Here is a 20,466-nt window from a genome sequence, read left to right as displayed (position 1 = left end):
GAGAGGTCCTAAGGAAATTTAACCAACATGTTTTTCTTCTGAATGTTGCCAGAATTTCAGCATTTCCTATGGGAATTTTTCTATCTATAATGATGTCTTTCAGATCCTTTTTTAAAGCCTTTTTAAAAAATTGCCTACATTTAGCATTTTTAGGATACTTCTAATTTTGCCGATTAAACTTTGCCAAATTAGCTAATTTTGCCCATTGTCATCAAAAACTTGTTTAACTAAAATGTTGATAACAGTTCTAATTGGATGGTTTTTAACAGCTTATGAATATTTCTGTAGTGTCAGCATTTTAAGGAATGTTCATTTTATCTCTGTCCCAGCATCTGGCTGCTGCAGCTGGAGGTTAGAGCTGGGGCAAAGAAGAGGGACCTTCCAAGGCCAGAGGAACAGACTGTGTGTTAGTCAGTGCATGGCTCAGCCCAGGCCATCAGCTCTAGAGAAAGAGAGACCAGGAGGCTCAAACAGGAGGAGACCGGGGCGCGGAGAGTGAGCTTGCAGGGCAGAGAGAGGATGAACTGAGGCAGAAAGGGTCAGGAGACTCAGGTCCCTGGGTCCCTAGTTCCCCATAGTCTTCTTAACCCTCCCTGTTCATCACATTCAAAATGCTGTGGACTCTATAAATGATTTTTTAGAAGGCCAATAAATGTGGTAAATTTGGCAAGTTGGTCTTCAGCGAATTGGGTTTCAGGTGGATTGACTTTCAGCATACGGGCTTTTGGCAAATTGGTTTTCTGTGAATTAACCTAGAGCTAATATTAGTATGATTATGGGTCCTGGGGACAGAGAGACCTCTGGTTAGGAAGAAGAGGAGGAGAATGAGAGAATATTTTCCTGAAAAAAGTTTTTATATTAGTTTTGCTCTTTCCTGCCTTCTTTCTCCCCTGGTGTTCATTCAGAACGGCATTATTTTTGTCTCCCTCCTCTCTTAATCAGAATTCTTTTTCTGTCACATAACTCGGCTAATTTATTGGGATTTTAAAAATGTATGGAACTGGGGCTAGTACTCTACCAGTATATATGGATATAAGTGTACTGGCTGTTAAATGTTAAGTATTTGGTAACGGTAAATAGCCACTTCTTCAATCCCTTCACTGTACTCCCTCACCCCACCGCTGGGGCCTCCTGGACCTCCTTGCGATCCTGCACAGCATGGGCCTCTAGGAGTCTGGTTAATACCCCTGCTGTAGCTGTTGTTAAGTATTTAAATAACACCCTGCATGGAATTAATCCACACAAATGTATGAGTCACAATTCTTTACCCATCCTAGATATATTTACATTTTTAAAGCAGTTATTTATTAACCCAAATGAAGCTCAAATTGAAGTCCAACTCAAATGAAAAGAAATAATTCCACCACCACAAGGAAAGCCTAGGTGGCTATCCCTTCAGTAACCAATCCCGCCTGGGAGTCCATCACCAGGGTGACTGTCTCAGATGAGATCCACTTTCTCGAGCTTCTTCCTTTATTCTGCGTTTGAATGTGCATGGCTTCTAAGTACTCTTGGTTTTGCAGTGTTTTGATTTTCCTACATTGGCTTCCATGGAGTGATAAAGTAGGGCATCTCCAGATGGAAGGAGAGAAAGGTATGAGCTATATTAGTCTATATTGTCATTTCCAAGTAATTAAAGGCTGTTTCTGAATAAAATAGAATGAGTGGAGTATTCAAATAGGAAGCCTGCCTCTCTAAGTTTCATTTTTTTCCTGCCATCATCTCAGGGGTATCCCTTCTTTTAGCCATAGCTGTGGGAAATTGGGCCCTTCCGTTAACCTCTTTAGGACCTTTTCCGGTCCTCTTTTGGCCCATAATGAATAAGAGCCGGCAGCAGCATTTATGCAGCCATTTAAGTCCCAAGATCACTAGATGGCTTCTGAGGTCCCTTTCATTTATTTTATATGTATATAAAATAATGTATCTGAAGAGAAACTTGGTGTGTAAGAGATTCATAGAGAAACAAAAGAAAGGACTCTAACTTAATATGGGTAACAAGTCCAGCTCCTGCGTAGGATAAGTCTTCTTCCTGCTTCGTTTCTCTTCTCCAGATCTCGCTGAGCCAGAGCTGCTTCCATTTCGTTACTTCAGACAGTAGTTCTCTTTCCATTTTGGAACAGATCTCTAGATAGTTCCCAAATTTAGCCACACTGTGGTCTCTGCTTTCCCTCAGCAGTTGTTTTCATTTTGTAGGCTTTTAGTTCAATTATCTCCCGATTTTCCTTTCTTCTCACTAGCCTCTCCCTGGTTGTCTAATCTTCCTTTCCTTGTGGTAGTACTTACATCTTTGACCTGGCTCACACCCTGCCTATTCTCTGTCATAATCATCCTTAAGTCCCCTGGTCTGCTGTCCTCAAGGCCACCTAGAACATTCTTCACCCAAAGCAAATTTACATTTGAAACACCCGTATTTGCATTTAAAATATACAGGATGATTACTGGTCTGCTGAAAAAAAATTCTATGTAGTTGAAAATGAGAACTCTTTTTTTTTTAATTTATTTGTTTTATTTACTTATTTGGCTGCGTTGGGTCTTTGTTGCTGTGCGCGGGCTTTCTCTAGTTGTGGCGAGCGGGGGCTACTCTTCATTGCAGTGCACGGGCTTCTCATTGTGGTGGATTCTCTTGTTGCAGAGCACAGGCTCTAGGCACGCGGGCTCAGTAGTTGTGGCTCGCGGTCTCTAGAGCGCAGGCTCAGTAGTTGTAGTGCACGGGCTTAGTTTCTCCACGGCATGTGGCATCTTCCCAGAGCAGGGCTTGAACCCATGTCCCCTGCACTGGCAGGTGGATTCTTAACCACTGTGCCACCAGGGAAGTCCCTGAAAATGAGAACTTTTAAGCACACTGCGAAATTTAAAAATATGCCCCAAAAATTCAAAAAGAAACTTTACATTTTTTATTAAATGCCAACATTGTACAAAATGTTTGTTTCTTTGTGGGCTAAGAAGCGCAAATAAGAAATTGTCTCATACAAATAAAAAATAACCTTGTTTCCCACATATTGTCTACTTTAAAAAACGGTGACAGCAAAAAGAAAGTGGACCACAGGAGCTCTATATTCATGAAGTATAAATCATTCTTATCCAAAATCTCTTGTTTCTCAGTATGCTAAAGCACTACTTTCTTGAAGGTAACACTGCTTAAATTAGAATATTTATTTAATATGTATTTTAGAATTCAAACCATTATGTAAACATGATATAATTTGTTTGCATAATTGCCTAATAATAAGGACAAGAGGGTAGCCTCATTGTTATGGATAGAGACATAAATATCTCTGTCACAGCTTACATCATATAGTACTATTATTAGGCATTTTTCTTGTTTACCTTTGACTTCAGTTCACTCAGTGAAAATAATTAACATGTACTGAGTATTCCCCATAGCCACTGTGCCAAGCCCTTAACACTCATGACCTTATTTAACCTTCACAGCTACACCATAAGGTAGATACTGTTACCATGCCCCACTGAAGCTCAGAAAGATTAAATTGCCTGCCCAAGTTCATACAGCCAGTAAGTAGCAGAGTTGGGATTTGAATTCAGGCCTTTCTGCTGCAAAGTCTACCTTCATAACCTTGCCAAACTATACTAGATGCATTAGAGTTAGCCCATTGTGGATCAACAGTTATTTGTGGAATGAAAAGAACATTGAAACACTCCAGTTTTGTTAGCTAGTGTTTATGGGATGTTTACTACTGTTACGGACCAGGGTTCTTGGCCTCCTTAATCAATAGAAATTGATCAGAGGCCAGACAAGAAATTCAGGCAAGGCTTTACTGGGGCCCCTGCTGCAGCAGCGGGGAGCGAGAACAAGCAACAGCTTCCCTTGCTTGCTTGCTCGCTCAGGGGGAGTGAACTGGTCCCTTATATGGGGTGAGGGTAGGGGTGTGTCCAGGGGTCGGGCCGGAGGGGGCGCTTAGGTGGTCTGCCCATCCCTTTGGTGGTGCTGTGTGCAGGGGGCATGCGCAGTACCCTGCTTTTGTTCCTGACCCCCTGCTTTTGCTCATGGCTCTTCAGAAGTGGCAGTTGGGATTTTTGGTCTTTCTGCATCTTAGTGTCCATAATTTGCCCCAACTGCCATGCACACCGTTATTTTTAGTTTCTTATAGTTTCTTTGTATTTTGTTGCTGGAGGAAACGTTTGTTCAGGTGCAAGCATTGTAGCAAAGGGTCCCAGGTCCCAGGTTCCAGCCTGTCTTACTACGTACAGGGTATTCAAAGATTATTCATTATATAAACATTTATTAAAATTATTATGTATAACTGTTTCACGTTGCTGTACAGCAGAAACTAACACAACATTGTAGGGGCTTCTCTGGTGTTCCAGTGGGTAAGACTCCGAGCTCCCAGTGCAGGGGGCCCAGGTTGGATCCCTGGTCGGGGAACTAGTTCCCACGTGCATGCCTCAACTAAAGATCCCACATGCCGCAACAAAGATCCTGTGTGCCACAACTAAGACCCGGCACAGCCAAGAGAAAGAAAGAATCATCTTTCCAAAAAAAAAAAAAGAAAGAAAGGAAAGAAACTAACACAACATTGTAAGTCAACTATACTCCAATAAAAATTAATTTTAAAAAAGATTATATGAAATGCAAATCAAAACCACAATGAGATACCACTTCACACCCACTAGAATGACTAAAATTAAAAAGACAGACAACATGTATTGGCACAGATGCAGAGAAATTAGAACATTTATACACTGCTGGCAGGAATGGAAAATGGTGCAGCCATTTTGAAAAACAGCCTGACAGTTTCTTAAAATGTAAAAACACAGATTTAATGTATGACCCAGCAATTCTGTACTCCTAAGGGAGTTGAAAACATATATCCACATAAAACCTTGTACATAAATGTCATAGCAGCATGACTCATAATAGACAAAAAATTGAGAACAGTCCAAATGGCCATCAGTTGATGAACGGATAAACAAAATATGGTATATATATATATATATATATATATATATATATATATATCCATAAAATGGAATATTATTCAGCCATAAAAAGGAGTGAAGTTCTGATGCATGCTACAACATAGATGAATCCTGAAAACGTTATGCTAAGTGAAAGAAGACAGACAAAAGGCCACATATTGTTTGGTTCCATTTATATTTAGTGGCCAGAATAGGCAAGTACATAGAGATATAAAGTAGATTAGTGGTTGCCAGGGGCTTGAGGGAGGGAGGGATGGGAAGAGGCTGCTTACTTGGTATGGAGTTTCTTTTTGAGGGTGATGGAAGTGTTTTACAATTAAACAGTGGTGATGGTTACATAATTATACTAAAAGGCACTGAATTGGACACTTTAAAAGAGTGAATTTTATAGTATATAAATAGATTACATCTCACTAAAACTGTTATTTTCTTTTTTTCTGTTTTTCTTTTTTCTTTTTTTTTTGGCTGTACCACACTGCAAGCAGGATCTTAGTTCCCTGACCAGGGATCAGACCCGTGCCCCTTGCAGTGGAAGCGCCAAGTCTTAACCACTGGACCGCCAGGGAAGTCCCTAAAGCTGTTATTTTAAAAAGACTATATGCTAGGTGCAAAGATAAGGAAAACAGCTAACTTTCTTTTGGAGCTTACTGGTTTAACTGGGAGAGATGATCGTAAGCGAATCATTTTAATGCAATATAATAAATGTGAAAATAGAGATATATAACCAGGCTCTGGAAGCATAGGATAGAATAAATAAATACTTGGGGCATGTGGGAAAGTTTCCCTTGAGAAACATCGGAGCTGGATTATGAAGAATGAGTTCAAAAGAAGTGGGTCCTGGTTCAGGCAGAGGAACCACCAAAAGGATGCCCCAAAGCCCAGTGATAGGAACAGACGTCCTGGGAGTGGGAATTCCATGCAAATGTGTGAGTGCAGGGCACACTGAGAAGTGAGTCAAAGGAGAGGAAGCCTGAAACTTTGGCACCAATCAGATGGAGTGGAGCCCACACATGCCATGCCAAGAAGTTGCACTTTCTCCTAGGGAAGTAGTGTAGTGTCATCAGAGGCTTTTAAGCAGGTAAACAGCATGGTCAGATTTCTGTTTTCTAAAGGTGCTCCTCGTGGCAGTGTGGGAAATGAATGGGACAGAGGTTCTTGGAGGCAGCGGGATCTGGGGAATGGATTTCTTCTGCCCTCCCTCCCATACAGTGTGAACCTGTGGTAAAGGGATTTTCTGTCTCCACTCCTCAGGGGTTTCTCCCCAGCCCCAGAGGAGGAGTTATTAATCTAATTTTTTTCAGCCTGAGAACTTGGGCCACAGTTCAGGGCTCGTGCTTCACAGAGGCATGCTTCTCCTGTACTGTGTCTCCACCGGAAGCAGGCCCTGTGGTCTTCTCTGCTCGATTTGGGGTGAGAAGTAGGAAGTCCCATTATGGCCTTGGGTTCTGGTTGGTTTCTTTAATATACCTTTTATCAGATTTTACTTGGGTGCTTTTAGGCACTTACAGGTTTATTAATAAAGCCAGTTTCTTTTTATTCATAAGGCTATTACTGTATAAAAGTCTCCTTTGTCAGGGATTCCCAAACGGGGTATGGGGCACTAAACTCCACCCTGAACTCCTAACAGTGGTAGTGGTAATAGAGAAAGAAAAATTCCAGACATTTCAGAGGTAGAATCATCATAGTGAGGCCTGGGAGGAACCTGTCTAACAGCAGCAGGTACAGGAGGAGTAGAAGGGATTGAAGCAGGCATTTAAGGAGATGCCATAACCAGAGGCTTGCAAGTAGGTAAGGGCAGGACAAACGGAAGCCATAGGAAGTGACCCAGGTTAGTCTAAAACTGGAGAATCCATAGCAGAGGACTTCATGTTAATTTGGTAAACAGTGAAGAGCGAAGAGATTGTGACGGTAGAAGGTGAGCAGGCTTACGGACAGAGTGAAGACCCGCTCAGGCCCTCTAGAGTTTGAGGAGCCTCTGAACCACTCAGCTGATGTCTGTGAGGCATTTGGAGGTCAGGCCTGGAGCTTAGGAGAGAGGTTGTGGCACATCGGCCCTGATCAGCTTACCCCTGCCCATCACGTTCTAGTGATCCGTGCACTGTGTTATACGTAATATTTTGCTGTGAATTCTAATTGCCCTTATTGAGATGGCTGTTCCCAAAGACATTTGCCTGCACTGCTTTTTTTGAATTTATTTATTTTTGGCTGTGTTGGGTCTTCGTTGCGGTACGCAGGCTTCTCATTGCAGTGGCTTCTCTTGTTGCGGAGCACAGGCTCTAGGCACACGGGCTTCAGTAGTTGTGGCATGCGGGCTCAGTAGTTGTGGCTCATGGGCTCTAGAGCACAGGCTCAGTGGTTGTGGCGCACGGGCTTAGTTGCTCCGCGGCATGTGGGATCTTCCCGGACCAGGGCTCGAACCAGTGTCCCCTGCATTGGCAGGCAGATTTTTAACCACTGCACCGCCAGGGAAGCCCAGCCTGCACTGCTTTTGATGTCATCTTTAAAAATAAGTAATAACATTTTCTTTTTTACCACTTTGGTTTTTTAACCAGAGTGTTGTTTTATTTTGTTTGCTTTGTTTTCTCTATGCCCACAGAGAAAAACTTGTTGTGCCTAAGAGTGGATCACTGCCAAAATTTTATTTAATTAGTACATGGAGATGGACATTGTGTGAAATCTGAAAAAGTCATTTCTTTTTTAGGAGAATTTAAATTCATTTTTCAGTTAGATGATTGAAACCCTACTTTTGTCACTGTATATCCCCTGGCTTGTTTAAATGTTAGTGAAGCCTTTTTAGTTCCAGTTCCAATCATCAGTCGCCTGCCATTCAAGAGACCAGCAAGATGTCCCAATCACCCGTTTGTAAACGGTGGTTTTGTTAATTCTTTGGGGAACAGGAGAGGAAAGACATGAGGCAGTACTGGTTTCTCCCAGAGCTGCCCTTTGATCGAAGTCTATTAAACCCGACACCAGTGCTCTTGTTGGTGGTGTGTGCTGCACTGGAATGGCACCAGGCTTTGAAGTGTTTTATTGTTTTTTATGAGTTCTACCAGATTTCCTTTTCCTCTGCTTCAGTTCTAATAACAGACTTTTAATCCTGTCATCATGGCCAGGGGATTTTTCTCTAAAGAGCAGTTGTTTACCATGGTGCAAAACAGAGCAAATATGTTAGTTAGGTCCCTGAACCTTTCAAATAAACACACGCATTTTGCCACCTTAAGCATTTTGCAGTTTTTATTCCCAGCACTTCTCACCAAAAGCAATATTTCTTCTTTTGCTTTTCAAAAACAATATTGAACAAAAGACAGGAACACAGTAACTGAGTGTCAGCTGTATAACTGAGGGCAGGAATATGTTCTTCCATTTTCTACATTTCTTATTACACAGGCATGTTGACTTTACTGTATTTTCCCCAAAGCCTTGTGATAAAAATCACTATAAGCTTAGGTTGCTCCTCCTATTTTGAAACACCTACTTTTAAGTTCCTTATTTATCACACATTAAAAGGGTCACTTCATATAGTTTCTTTACAAAGACAAACAGTCATGATGAGTTAAGACATTTGTCAGTAATTTGTTACTATAATGTCTCTTCTGAATGCAAGAATATGCTTATTAAAGACAAAAGACTTTTTAGCTTAATCTTGCTATTAAGTAATGAAGTTTTCCTAGGCCATAAAAATATTTTTGTCTTTCTATGTTCCTTTTATCTTTACCACTGAGAAATGCTGATAACATTAATAAAGTCGGGAGTTTTCAGGAGATCTGCCAGAAGAGTATGGGTCCTGAGTATTTAACTATCAGTATGGCTGCTGTAATTTGGGGATTCTGGTCTGTTTTGGTGAGACTGATAAAGTTTGTCCCTCTAAGGAGTCATGTTTTTGATAAATGTAATATTTTTAGAAAACATGCTTATGTAGGGAACATTTTATTTACAATTATTTCTTACCACCTTTTACTCAGATGCTTTTTAATCAGTGGATCTACATTCACTTTATGAAAAATTAATTTAATAGAGAAAGGACAAAAGAAAAGTAATTATAGAATCATCGTACTAAAATACAGGAATATTGCATTCATGTTTAGTATCTGTGTCACAAATCTTGTTAAAGGTCGCTTCTTTCTTTTATTAACCAGACATGTCCCAAATACCTGCTGGAATCTCCATGAGTTGCTGGTGGGGATAGGTCCTTGTCTCAGAACATCAAGGATGGTGTGTTTTGTTTTAAACTGACCTACATGACATTACCCCCTTTGAGTCCTGCCAGCACAGTAACGTCTCCTATAACTCCCTTGCCATTACGATCCATGCGCTTTCTTCTCACCTCACTAGTGGTTTCCCTTTTTTTGACTGTGTGAGGCTTCCGTGTCATTTCTTCTCTTAAGAGAAGCTGTTCAGCATCCAGTTACAGTGACAGATAGATGAGCTAAGTGATGTTTCATGCCTGCACAGAAGTTACTCTGGGTATTATTCAGTTTTTAAAAAGTATTGAGAGATGCTAGAGAGAGTCTCATTATGTATTTAAGAGACTTTGCGTATTTGTTTTCCCTTAAAAGAGTTTGTTCACTGCCCATGTGTACATTCGCAAGTGAACCCTCAATCTCTCTTTACTACAGAAAATTAAGGAAAGAAATGGAGCTACTCAAACCACACATGCATCTTCTAATCCAGTGGCTCTTAACTTTTGCCGGGTCCTGAATCCCTTTGAGAATATAGAGAGAGTAAAGAACTGCTCTCCAAAAAGGCACATACAGTACAGACAACATTTTATGGACAATTTCAGGGGTTTCTCAGGCTCACTGAAGGCCATTTTTTTTTTCTTATGGTGAGTCATTTATTGTAAGATAATTTACAAATATCTTGCTATCTTTAGTAATTTAAACAATGGACCAACAATTTCTTCTGACAAGGATAGCAGTAAGCTAAAAACAAAATCAGCTGGCTGAATATTCTTTGCCTCTTGTCTGAGGATGAAACTCGATTTTCATTAGTCCAGAGCTGCAGCACTGGAGATGATTTCAGTCAGCTCCTTGGTGATGACAGCTTGGCGGGTGTGAGCTGGATGGACAATTTCAGGGGTTTCTCAGGCTCACTGAAGGCCTCTTGTGAGAGGCCCATGGATCCCAAGTTAAGAACTCCTATTCAGTAAACCTTTTAAACCCTTCTCTGTTCCCACCTAATGCATGTAATTATCGTCAGGATGTGTCCCAGAGATTTTCTCACCTATTTCTCTGTCAGTCATAGCCATTGAATGTCAGAGAAACCTCACGAACCAACTTCCTGCCTGACTGCTCAGAGGTTTCAATCTAAAAACATACAACTGATAATATAGACCAGGTTTCTAATTGATTATCTCAAAGGAAGTCTTTATTATTCCTGTTAGGCCCTATGCTTCTGCCAGCCCTGTGGCCAGGGCACTAACTCGTAAGGTCCACTACCTGTAACCACATTCATCATTGTCCGGTTTAGCCATCACGACATTAAAGTCTACTAATTAATCTTGTCCTCTCCTTTTTCTAAAATTATACCTCAAGTGTATCCTTTGGTTCCCAAAATTATATGAAATGATTCCCTTTCCACCCACGGCTCCTTTTCTGTATTTCATATTCTCCAGTCTCACTTTATTTTTACCCAAGCAGCCATGATTTCAAAATTGCCCCCATACTGACTACTCCCAGGCACTGTAAGTTAACCCTTGCTGTGGTGGAGGTATACATCAATTTCTGATTGCTGTCACTCACTGCTAACCTTTACTCTCAACCTGCCTCTGATACATAATGGGAATTTCTCAAATGCTAATTTCTTAAATTAGTCACTGCTTACATAGTAAATGAAGTTATTTTAAAAATAGCTTAATTAAATAGCTTGATTAAAGAGGTCAACTGTAAAAGCTGATATTTTAAGGCCCTGAGAATTTTTTTTTTTTTAAGATTTCTTAGGTTTTGGGGAGGGTTGTTTTTTTATAAACAAATCTGAAATAATCTTTTTAATTTTTATTTTTTGGTGGCGGGGAGATGGAGAGATTAAAACGTTTCGGACAGCTGGAAACAAATCCTTTAAAATGTAGAATGGGACAAAAGATGCTGATGTTATTTAAACATTATTCAGCATAGGTGACAGTGGCCTGCTTTATATATTTTATTTATTTTACTTTTTGTAGTCTTTGTTTCTGACATTTTATTCATTTATTTAGCTGTTTTACTTGTTCCTCTTTAGAAGCATATCTAGGAGAAGGGCCAGTTGAGGGAGTGGGTTAAAGCAGTAAACTGAAAATAAACATATTAACTGGAAGACTCCTTGATCAATGGTGAAATCCTTAGCACCCTTCTCCTGATCCGCCCCCAGGTCACTGGCAGCCAGCATTGTATCCTTCGGGCAGGAGATTGAAGGACTCCTTTCTGGAGAAATTGACTGGACCAAAAAAAGACTATGGGGCCTGAAAGGGATCCCCTGACAAACAGTCACTGATGACCTTTAGTGCGGTCCCCCACTTGGAATTTCCAATGGCATTTTAGTGTCTTATTCTTAACTGTGAATTGACAGTGAAGGCCACCAGGTTTGGAGGAAATCCTCTCACGGGCGATGCAGAGACAAAAATAAGCATGCAAGACAAGAAAGGATACAAAAGAAGCAGAGACAGTGTAATGAGCTGAAGTAAACAAACAAAAAGCCTCTCATTGATATTCACAGAGAAGTAAAAGAAAGTACTGCACCCAAGAAACAAGAACAAGGAAAGGGAAAAATCAGAGAATGAGGAAAAGCTCTTAGAAATTGAACCTGTAATATCAGAAAATAATAATCTGACAAGGATGGAAAGGAAGATAATGAGGAAATCACACAAAAAGTAGAACAAATAGAAATGGAAAAGTGTGCAAAAAAGTGAAGAAGATCAAATGATCAGTTCAGAAGATTTTGCCTAATAGGAATTCCAGAAAGAAAAGACAGAGACAACAGAGGAAGAAAAAATAATATAAGAAAATCTCCCAGATCTGAAGGACCTGGGTTTTTCTGATTGAAATGCTCCCTGAGTGCCTAGGATAATGAATGGAAACCAAAACACAGGCCCACTAAAGCCACTACTCTCCTGGCTTTTCTACCCTTCTTACTGTTCCTACTGTTCCCTTCCTCGGTATCTCTTCCTCCTCATTCCACCCTTAATGTCCCTCTGCTCGTGTCCATGACTTTTACCTTTTCTTACTTCCTCCTCCCTTTGTTCATGACATCCAGGCCTCTGACTGTAACCGCCTCTGTATGTCAGTGGTTCCCACATGTGCAAATCCAGGTGTCTCTTTCCCTTGAACTCTGGACCTGCTTCCTGGAACTCGCCACCCTGGCACACACCAGTCCTCACACATGTCTAAAAGTGAACTTTTATTTCCTTACCTCTTCTCTTTTTGCCTTCTGATGAGCCCATTTATCTTCCTATATTCCCTATTACAGTAACTGAAAATGTCATCCCTACAATGGAGTCCGAGCATCACTGTGGTCCCCTCCATCTTCCTCACCCCTCGCGTTCATTCAGTATGTCCTACTCGATCTACTTGGTGATAAGCCCTGTGTGTCCTAAGTTCCTAGGCAACCCTCCTATTCCTTCATTCTTATGTATGAGGTCATTGGAAATTTGAGGAGGAAATCTGTGGCATGAAAAATGTGAACAAAAATAAACTAATACAAAAATTGATCATAGAGATAACTTTTTAAAAACTAATTCATAGCTTTAGATTTGAGATGATATTGCAAATATAAATAAAATCAGAATACTATTAAAAAAAAAAAGGAACAAGGAACAAGAAGGAACTTCTAGATATTAGAGGGAATTCCCTGGTAGTGCAGTGGTTAGGACTCAGTGCTTTCACTGCCGGGGCCCGGGTTCAGTCCCTGGTTGGGGAACTAAGAATCCCGCAAGCCGCGCACTGCAGCCAAAACAAACAAAAAACAAAACAAAAAAAGAACACAGATGTTAAAAATATGACTGCCAAACTAAAATAATTTTATGGAAGGGTTGAAAGATAAAATAGAGCTAAACACTAAGAGTTTAGAGGGTAAAAAGACAAAAAGAAGGAAAATATGAGAACAAAAGATGACATAAATATCTAGGTTCAACGTTCTGCTAACAGGAATTCCAGAAAAAGAGAAAAGAGAAAATGAGGAGGAAGAAACTATCAAAGAAGAATAGAAATTTCTAAGAACTAAAGATGATCAATACTATACAAAATTAATAAGGTATTCTGGGTGCTGGGCAGAAAGCATATAGATATATATGACACAGGTAGAGATATATAGACATTGATCATTGTGAAATTTTAGAATACCAGGGATAAAAAGGTCCCAGAAGCCTCTAAAATGAAGAAAGAGTTTGCAGCCTACAAAGGAACATTGTCAGTATCATCAGATGTTGGAAGAAATAGAGCAATGTCTTTAAAGATTTTGAAGAATTGTATGCCCAACAAAACTACTAAGAGTTAGGGCAAAATCAGGTCATTTCCAGACATGTACAGGGACTCAGAAAGTTAACCTGTCTTGTAAAATCATTATGGTTTAACTAGAAATAGCTGGTAGAATTTGTTCACATTTGCTGAACATTTGCCAATATTTTCAAAATTCTATAAGCTCTCTTTGCAGTCCTATTATATGGAATAGAACATTCTCTTTAGATACAGAACTCTCTTTGTATCCTTGTTACTTTTTTAACACCAAACTCCATTTGTCTGATAATCTCTCTGCTTTCCTCCACCCTTTTCTTAGAATTTCCCTTGTGCATTGTTTTAAGAATCTTGTCTTATTGATTTCATTCTTTATATTTTAATCTAAGTTCTGTAACTTCCACAACTTATTAGATAACTTTTTAATAGTATATGAGAATATATAAATAACAGTCATACAAAATCAAAGTTGTACATTATTGGGGGGGGACTTTTTTTCCTATAGTATATGTTTTAATTTTACCAATATGGGAACAACATAAATATTCCTTCTTCTTTTCTTACCTTTTTAACCTTTTTTGAAATTAAAAAATTTGTGATTATATATAATTGTAAAATTTGCCATCTTAACCATTAGTGTATAATTCAGTGACATTAATTACATTCACAGTGTTGTGCAACCATCACCACTATTTTCAAAACATTTTTATTACCCCAAACAGAGACTCTGTAACCATTTAGCAATAACTCCTTGTTTCCCTTTCTCACAGCTCCCAGTAACCACTAATTCTTCTGTCTCCATTAATTGGCTAAATCTTTCTTATGCAGCACTACTAAGAAACGAAGATAAGATTTATTATGTAAGCTATCTCTTTGCAATATTTGGATGTCATTATCTATAGTGTCTGTCTCCGTAATGTATTGTGGCATAACAAATTACCCCAAAACTTAGTGCCTTAAAACGACAATAGTTATGTATTATTTCTCATGGTTTCTGTGGATACGGAATTCAACCAGGGTACAATGGAGGTGACGTATCTGCTCCATGAGGACTGGGACCTTTGCTGGAAGATCCCAAGACTGGGAGCCGGAAACATCTGAAAGCCTCTTCACCCCCATGTCTGATAATGGGTGCTGGCTGTCACCTAGGGGCCTACGTGGGGCTGTCAGGTTGAATACCCATACCTGGTTTCTCCATGTGGCCTGGGCTTCCCCACAACATGCTGGCTATGTTTCAAAGGCTAGTGTCCCTCCCAAAAGATATAGAGAAGAAGAGAGAGACAGAGTGCCAGCAGCCACATTAGCTTCTAGAACCTAGCCTCAGAAGTCACACAGTGATCCTTTCACTGCATTCTGCTGGTTGAGACTGAGACAAAGGTCCACCCAGGTTCAAGGGAGAGGGACGCAGACCCCACCTCTAAATGTAGGTGTGTCAATGTCACAAGTACACGAAATGGGATAAGAATTGGTGTGAGCATTTTTGGAAATGCAGTCTGGCGCAGTGTGTGTCCAGCATGGTACCCAGTTCAGGCCCTGGCAGGACTGCTCTAAAATTAACTCCTTTAATGTATCTTAACTGCTGGCTAATCATTTGTGGAGATGGGTATCCTTCTTTCTCTAGGAGATTGAGATTTACACATTGAAAAGAAGATGAAAAACATGAGACAGTGAAGTTGCTGTTCTTAGAAGAGAGAGATATATTTCTCAAAAAGATAATTATTAAACTGTGTCTATTAAAGAAGCTGTTCTAATTGATATCTTTAATGCTATTTGAAAAATACTCCCTGGTCAGGAAAGTATTTTAATATGAAAAACATATTGTTTATGAACATGGTTCGTGTTTATAGTTTGGTCATGAAAACATTTTTCTAAGTCTTGATTGACTTGAAATGTTTAAACACACAGTTGCCTCCTTTCCCTCACATACATCTAGAGCAGATAGTTTATAAAGTATATTTTTATTATATAACTCACATAGCCAAGTTACCTAACTTCTCTAAAGCTTTAGTGCCTTCATCTGAAATATGGGAAGAATAAGAGTACCTGCCTCACAGAGCTGGCATGAGGATTAAATGAGTTGATATATTGTAAAGTGCTTGGTACATTGTAAGTGCTTAAAAAAGTTAGACACAGAAAGTATATGGTATTCTACATGTATGGATATATGAACAGTCATTGCATGATTGAATTCATTTCCAACAAGGTATTCAAAAGATAAAGGAATATGGTTAATGAAAAGAGTTTGTTAACCTGTTTCATTTAGGAAGAACATACTCAATAGCCTCTTAATTTAATACCTTTATTTTTCCTAGTTTGAAAAAGAAAAACAGCGTGATATTCGATCATTCTTTTTACCAAACCCTAAGAAGAGACAGTTGGTGACCTCCTGTGATGAATCAAGGGCATTCCAGGAGAAAAATACTGTAGCACCAGCAGACCCTGGAAAAACGGCTACAAGAGATTATGAAAGTGATCTTGAACCTGAAGCTAAAAAAATGAAATCGGTCACCACCGATGACCGCTGCAGTCCCCTGGAGGAGAAACCATCCCAGCCCGGGCAGACCAAAGCTCCGCTCGTGGACAGGGTCTGTGAGGCCAAGGCCCAGGCCACCACCCCACCCCTTCCTGGTGAGGGCTGGCAGTGTGCTCTCTGCACCTATATTAATAACTCAGTGCTACCTTACTGTGAAATGTGTGAGAATCCTCAGGGCAGTGCTGGTGAGTACACAGAGGGCAACCATGGGGGGGCTGGCAGTGGTGTCCTCAGATAACCTGTGCTTTCAGAGACAACTGCTATCCTCAGAGATCTGTGTGACTGGGTACCAACTTTAGCTTTTAAGCTGGAGGAAGAACTTCACATAGTGAAGACTGTGAATTTATCCCCTTGTGGAATGTGAAAATCTCCCAGTTCTGTCAAGAATGTATATCCCCCAGCGTCTGTGACATGGCATTAATTTGGCACAAATGGACATTTCTGATTAATGCCAACAGGATGTGAATTCAGTGGGCAGGAATAGAAGCTCTGTTGCTATGGCAGCAAATATGCCTTATAGTCATAGACCTGCTGTTTTCTTTCCTTTGTAGATAGTACTTGTTTTTAAAGAAATTACAGATTATTATTTTTAATAACAAAATGAATCCAGCGTAGCTTCTTTGCCTAGTAAAATATTCATTGTGCCATGTTTCTTCCATGACAAATCATAAAAATTCCTCTATAGATCTTCTTTTAAAAACCAATTTCATGTCTATTTTATGAATTTATTCTTTTCTAAAACATGCTATTTAAAACTAGAAATCATAAACATACCTCAGAGTATATTTTTCTAGCATGATATGCCATTTTCTGATGTTTTATTTTTGAAATGATTATTAACAACTGTGGTTGTCTTAAGAAAATATCATTAGTATTCCTTTTGTTTCCAATTTTATGGCAACTGAAAATGCCAAGTTGACCGTTTTGGAAACTGGAAAAAATCATAAATAAAATAAAATTTTATCAACTGTAATAATTATACACATCTACTTTTCCGTCTTATGTGAATTCTTCAGAGTATTGACATTAATGAAGACTCAGCAAAGAGAGAAGCTCTGATGCTCCAGCTCCTTCCTGCTTGCCTTGCTCTCCTCTGCCTTAGTTCTGACGTGAAAGAAAATGTAATCAGTAGCTGAGTCTTTCCTCCTTCAATTCTGGGTGTTCCTACCAAAACTGACAAGTCTGCCATCTGGGTGGTTATATTTGTAATGTGGACACCTGTTGTCTATGAACTAAATTGGAGCCACAAGCTTATTCCATATAATATCTCCCACAATTTGCATTATCTCATTCAATTTCCAACTGCTACAGGCAATAAAAATAAAATATCTCATGACTACAAAATAATTATCAGTTCACATGAAGTCTATAAATTGAGTGACTGAGCAATAAAAATCATAGTTTAATAGGGTTTTTATTTTTATTTTTTTAATTTTTGGCTGAGTTGGGTCTTTGTTGCTGAACGCGCGGGCGTTCTCTAGTTGTGGTGAGTGGGGGCTACTCTTCCTTGTGGTGCGTGGGCTTCTCATTGCAGTGGCTTCTCTTGTTGCGGAGCACAGGCTCTAGGCATGCGGACTTCAGTAGTTGAGGCTCACGGGCTCTAGAGCGCAGGCTCAGTAGTTGTGGCACTCGCGCTTAGTTGCTCCACGGCATGTGGGATCCACCCAGACCAGGGCTCAAACCTGTGTCCCCTGCATTGGCAGGCGGATTCTTAACCACTCTGCCACCAGGGAAGTCCCCAAGAGCAATACATATTCTAAGTAATGGTGATGTTACTGTGTATGATAGTTATAATTATTAGATTAATACTACTACAGTTTGACATAATGATTTCCAACCTTGATGTAGATGCATTCCAAAAGCATTAAAAAGCAGAATTAATTCTAATCCATCTAAATTTTAGTTTAGTTTATTATTTTAAACTTTTTATTTTATATTGGAGTATAATTGGTTAACAATGTTGTGTCAGTTTCAGGTGTACAACAGAGTGACTCAGTTATAGTATACATGTATCCATTCTTTTTCAAATTCTTTTCCCAATTGGGTTGTTACATAATATTGAGCAGAGTTCCCTGTGCTGTACAGTAGGTCCTTGTTGGTTATCCATTTTAAACATAGCAGTATGTAGATGTCTATCCCAAACTCCCTAACTATCCCTCCCCCCACCCCATAATTCATCCAAATTTTAAAATCAATACCTGCCATATAACAGTTTGAGGAAACAGTGGAATTCAAAAAATTAAAGGAGCAATGTTAGGATATAGGACTGGAAAGTCCTATAAAGGTTGCTAACGCAGTCTCTAGTATGTTAGATAAAATTTGGTATAATATACATTGGACACTAGTATTGTGCTTTGTTCTTAACAGCTAGTGCTTATGCTCGGCATCTTATAGCTCATACGCCCAGATTGGATGTATCTTGAATTCCAGATTGGATGTATCTAGTGGCCTGTGTAACATCTCCACCTGGATGTCCAAATGGGTGCCTCAAGCTTAACTTGTCCAAAATGGAATTCTCGATTCACCACCCCCAGATCTAACACTAAATCTTCTCTCCCCCCATCTTCCCCACATCGTGTTAAAAACCTAGAGGCAGCATCTTTGATTCTTCCCTCTCCTCCCACTTCATGAAGTTCTGCTAGTATAACCTCTACAATATATCTTGATTGCAGCCACTTCATCTTCACTGCTACCATCCCACTGGAAGCCACCATCATCTCTGGCTCAGGACCTCAGAAGCCTCCCTGAGGCTGGTCCTTCTCTACACCGCAGAGTGATCCTTTAAAAACTCAGATCATTACATTCCTTTGCTTAAAACCCTTTAATGGCTTCCAGTTACACTAAGAATCTAATCTAAGAATACAGGCCCCCTGGGGCCAGGCTTCCTAGATTCCTGGGCAGCTCTCAGCTCAAATGGGCCTGCTGACTTTTCTCCTCCTACCCCATCCTCTTACTCACTTACTCTCTTTATCTGAAAAGATCCTATTTGTTTACCTGTTTATTTCTGCCCCTTGGAATGGAATCCCAGGAAGCAGGGAAATTTCTGTCTTGTCTTGTCTTCTACTCTGCCTCTCCAGCACCTAGAGTAGTACTTGGTATTTAGTGACTCCCGATGCATGTTTTGAAAGGAAGAACAAACATTGTTGACTTTGTGTCTTTTTATAAAACCTAGTTGTGACTTTTTTTTAACTCTACTTTCTATATTGGGCTTAGAGTACATAATGACTTTACCTAAATGTAAGTGTAAATTATTTGTTTGATTTTAATAAACAAATTAATTTGTTTATTTGTTGTACAAATTTTTTCTACAAATAGATAGCCTCCACCACACTCAGGATAAAAACAGAAACGAGAAAGATGATTCTCAGAAAGACACCTCCGAAAAAATATGGACTAGTTCTGACGGGGAAAAACAAGTCCTTGCACATTCAGCACCTGAACCGTTAGCTGAGAGCCAGGAAGAAGTTTCAAAAACTGAGAGTGAGGACGGACTCACACCCCAGCCAGGTGATGGTAAGTCTTGCTTCCATTTCCAGGATCCAAATAATAACCGTATACGTAGACACATCATACTGTTAGTAGACTTGCGATTACTACCTTGTTCCGGGTTCCTTGTATTCCCTTTTGTATTAAAAATACCAACTACTTGTAACTACATACATAAACACCAGATGGCTGGAAGAGCAGAGCTGCTGACATTCAGATGTTACACAGAGAGCTAAACCCATATGTGGCCACATGTACTACCTCAGGCCTGTTGCCCGGCCTCCACCCAGCCTGGCCCATTCTCCCGGTGAGAGAGAGGGTGGTTTTAATGTTTGGGGGTTCCTTTGGACCATGTGGATTGTTGTAAGATTGACAGATTATTAACAGCCACTTAGGAGATCATTAACCCTTCACACATGAATTTCTTTTAAATGGCTACAATTAATTGGCATATTTTATATTTAGGGTTTTGAGGGTTTGTTTGTTTTTAATAATTTCAAGACTGTGTGAATCATGACTGTGTTTGGAACCAGCCATGTAGCGTCTCAGATTTATTTACTGTTTTGTTGTTTCCGTTCATCATTTATAGCTGTGATGGTTGGCAAACACCAGCCTATATGTCATACATCACTCTTTATGGGCCAACTGGCCAAAGATTGTGAGTACTTTTGGGTTATTTTCTTTGTTACTCAGTTGCTGACCACAGTAACCCACAGGTTGATGTTCTCATTATAACAACCCCGAAATGGTTGGAATGGACTGTCTGTTTTTCTTTTAAGGTAGTTGCTGTTAAACATAGATAATTTAGAGTTGGATTCATAGCTCTAAAATGAAACGTCCGTTTAAGTATTTCTGAGCTCAGGGCATCCTCCTTTCTTCTTTACTTAGCTTTCCTTTCCTCTAATTCCTCAAGGTCTTCCCAAAACTAGCTTACAGTGGATCCTGTTTAGATCTGTTCATTTTAACGGCCTTTAAGTAGACAATGTAGACGCAGACTCTTTGTCTCCAGTTTCCTTGTTCTCGCTGTGACAGCCCGTCCAGAAGCTGTTGCTCTAGGATAGCGTGCTGCTCGGTTAACTAAACATC

At 39.8% G+C, this 20,466-nt stretch overlaps 1 protein-coding gene across 14 annotated transcripts in view; it reads left to right on the top strand.

Moving 5' to 3' along the window:
- The window catches only part of ZRANB3 (zinc finger RANBP2-type containing 3), a gene marked incomplete at its 3' end in the record, with an annotated part of 251,504 nt that overhangs the window by 210,721 nt on the left and 20,317 nt on the right, over window positions 1-20,466 (top strand). For all 14 annotated transcript variants that reach the window (XM_082465817.1, XM_082465809.1, XM_082465818.1 and 11 more), the window contains 2 exons: window positions 15,674-16,079; window positions 19,210-19,407. In XM_082465817.1, coding sequence (XP_082321943.1) covers window positions 15,674-16,079; window positions 19,210-19,407 — 604 coding nt within the window. The remainder of the gene's footprint in view (window positions 1-15,673; window positions 16,080-19,209; window positions 19,408-20,466) is intronic.

The sequence above is a fragment of the Balaenoptera physalus genome (assembly GCF_965194825.1).
Source record: "Balaenoptera physalus genome assembly, chromosome: 6".
In the NCBI taxonomy this organism is placed as follows: Eukaryota; Metazoa; Chordata; class Mammalia; order Artiodactyla; family Balaenopteridae; genus Balaenoptera; species Balaenoptera physalus.
Note: the sequence above shows the minus strand (reverse complement) of the source record. Positions and strands in the feature narration are given on the sequence as shown.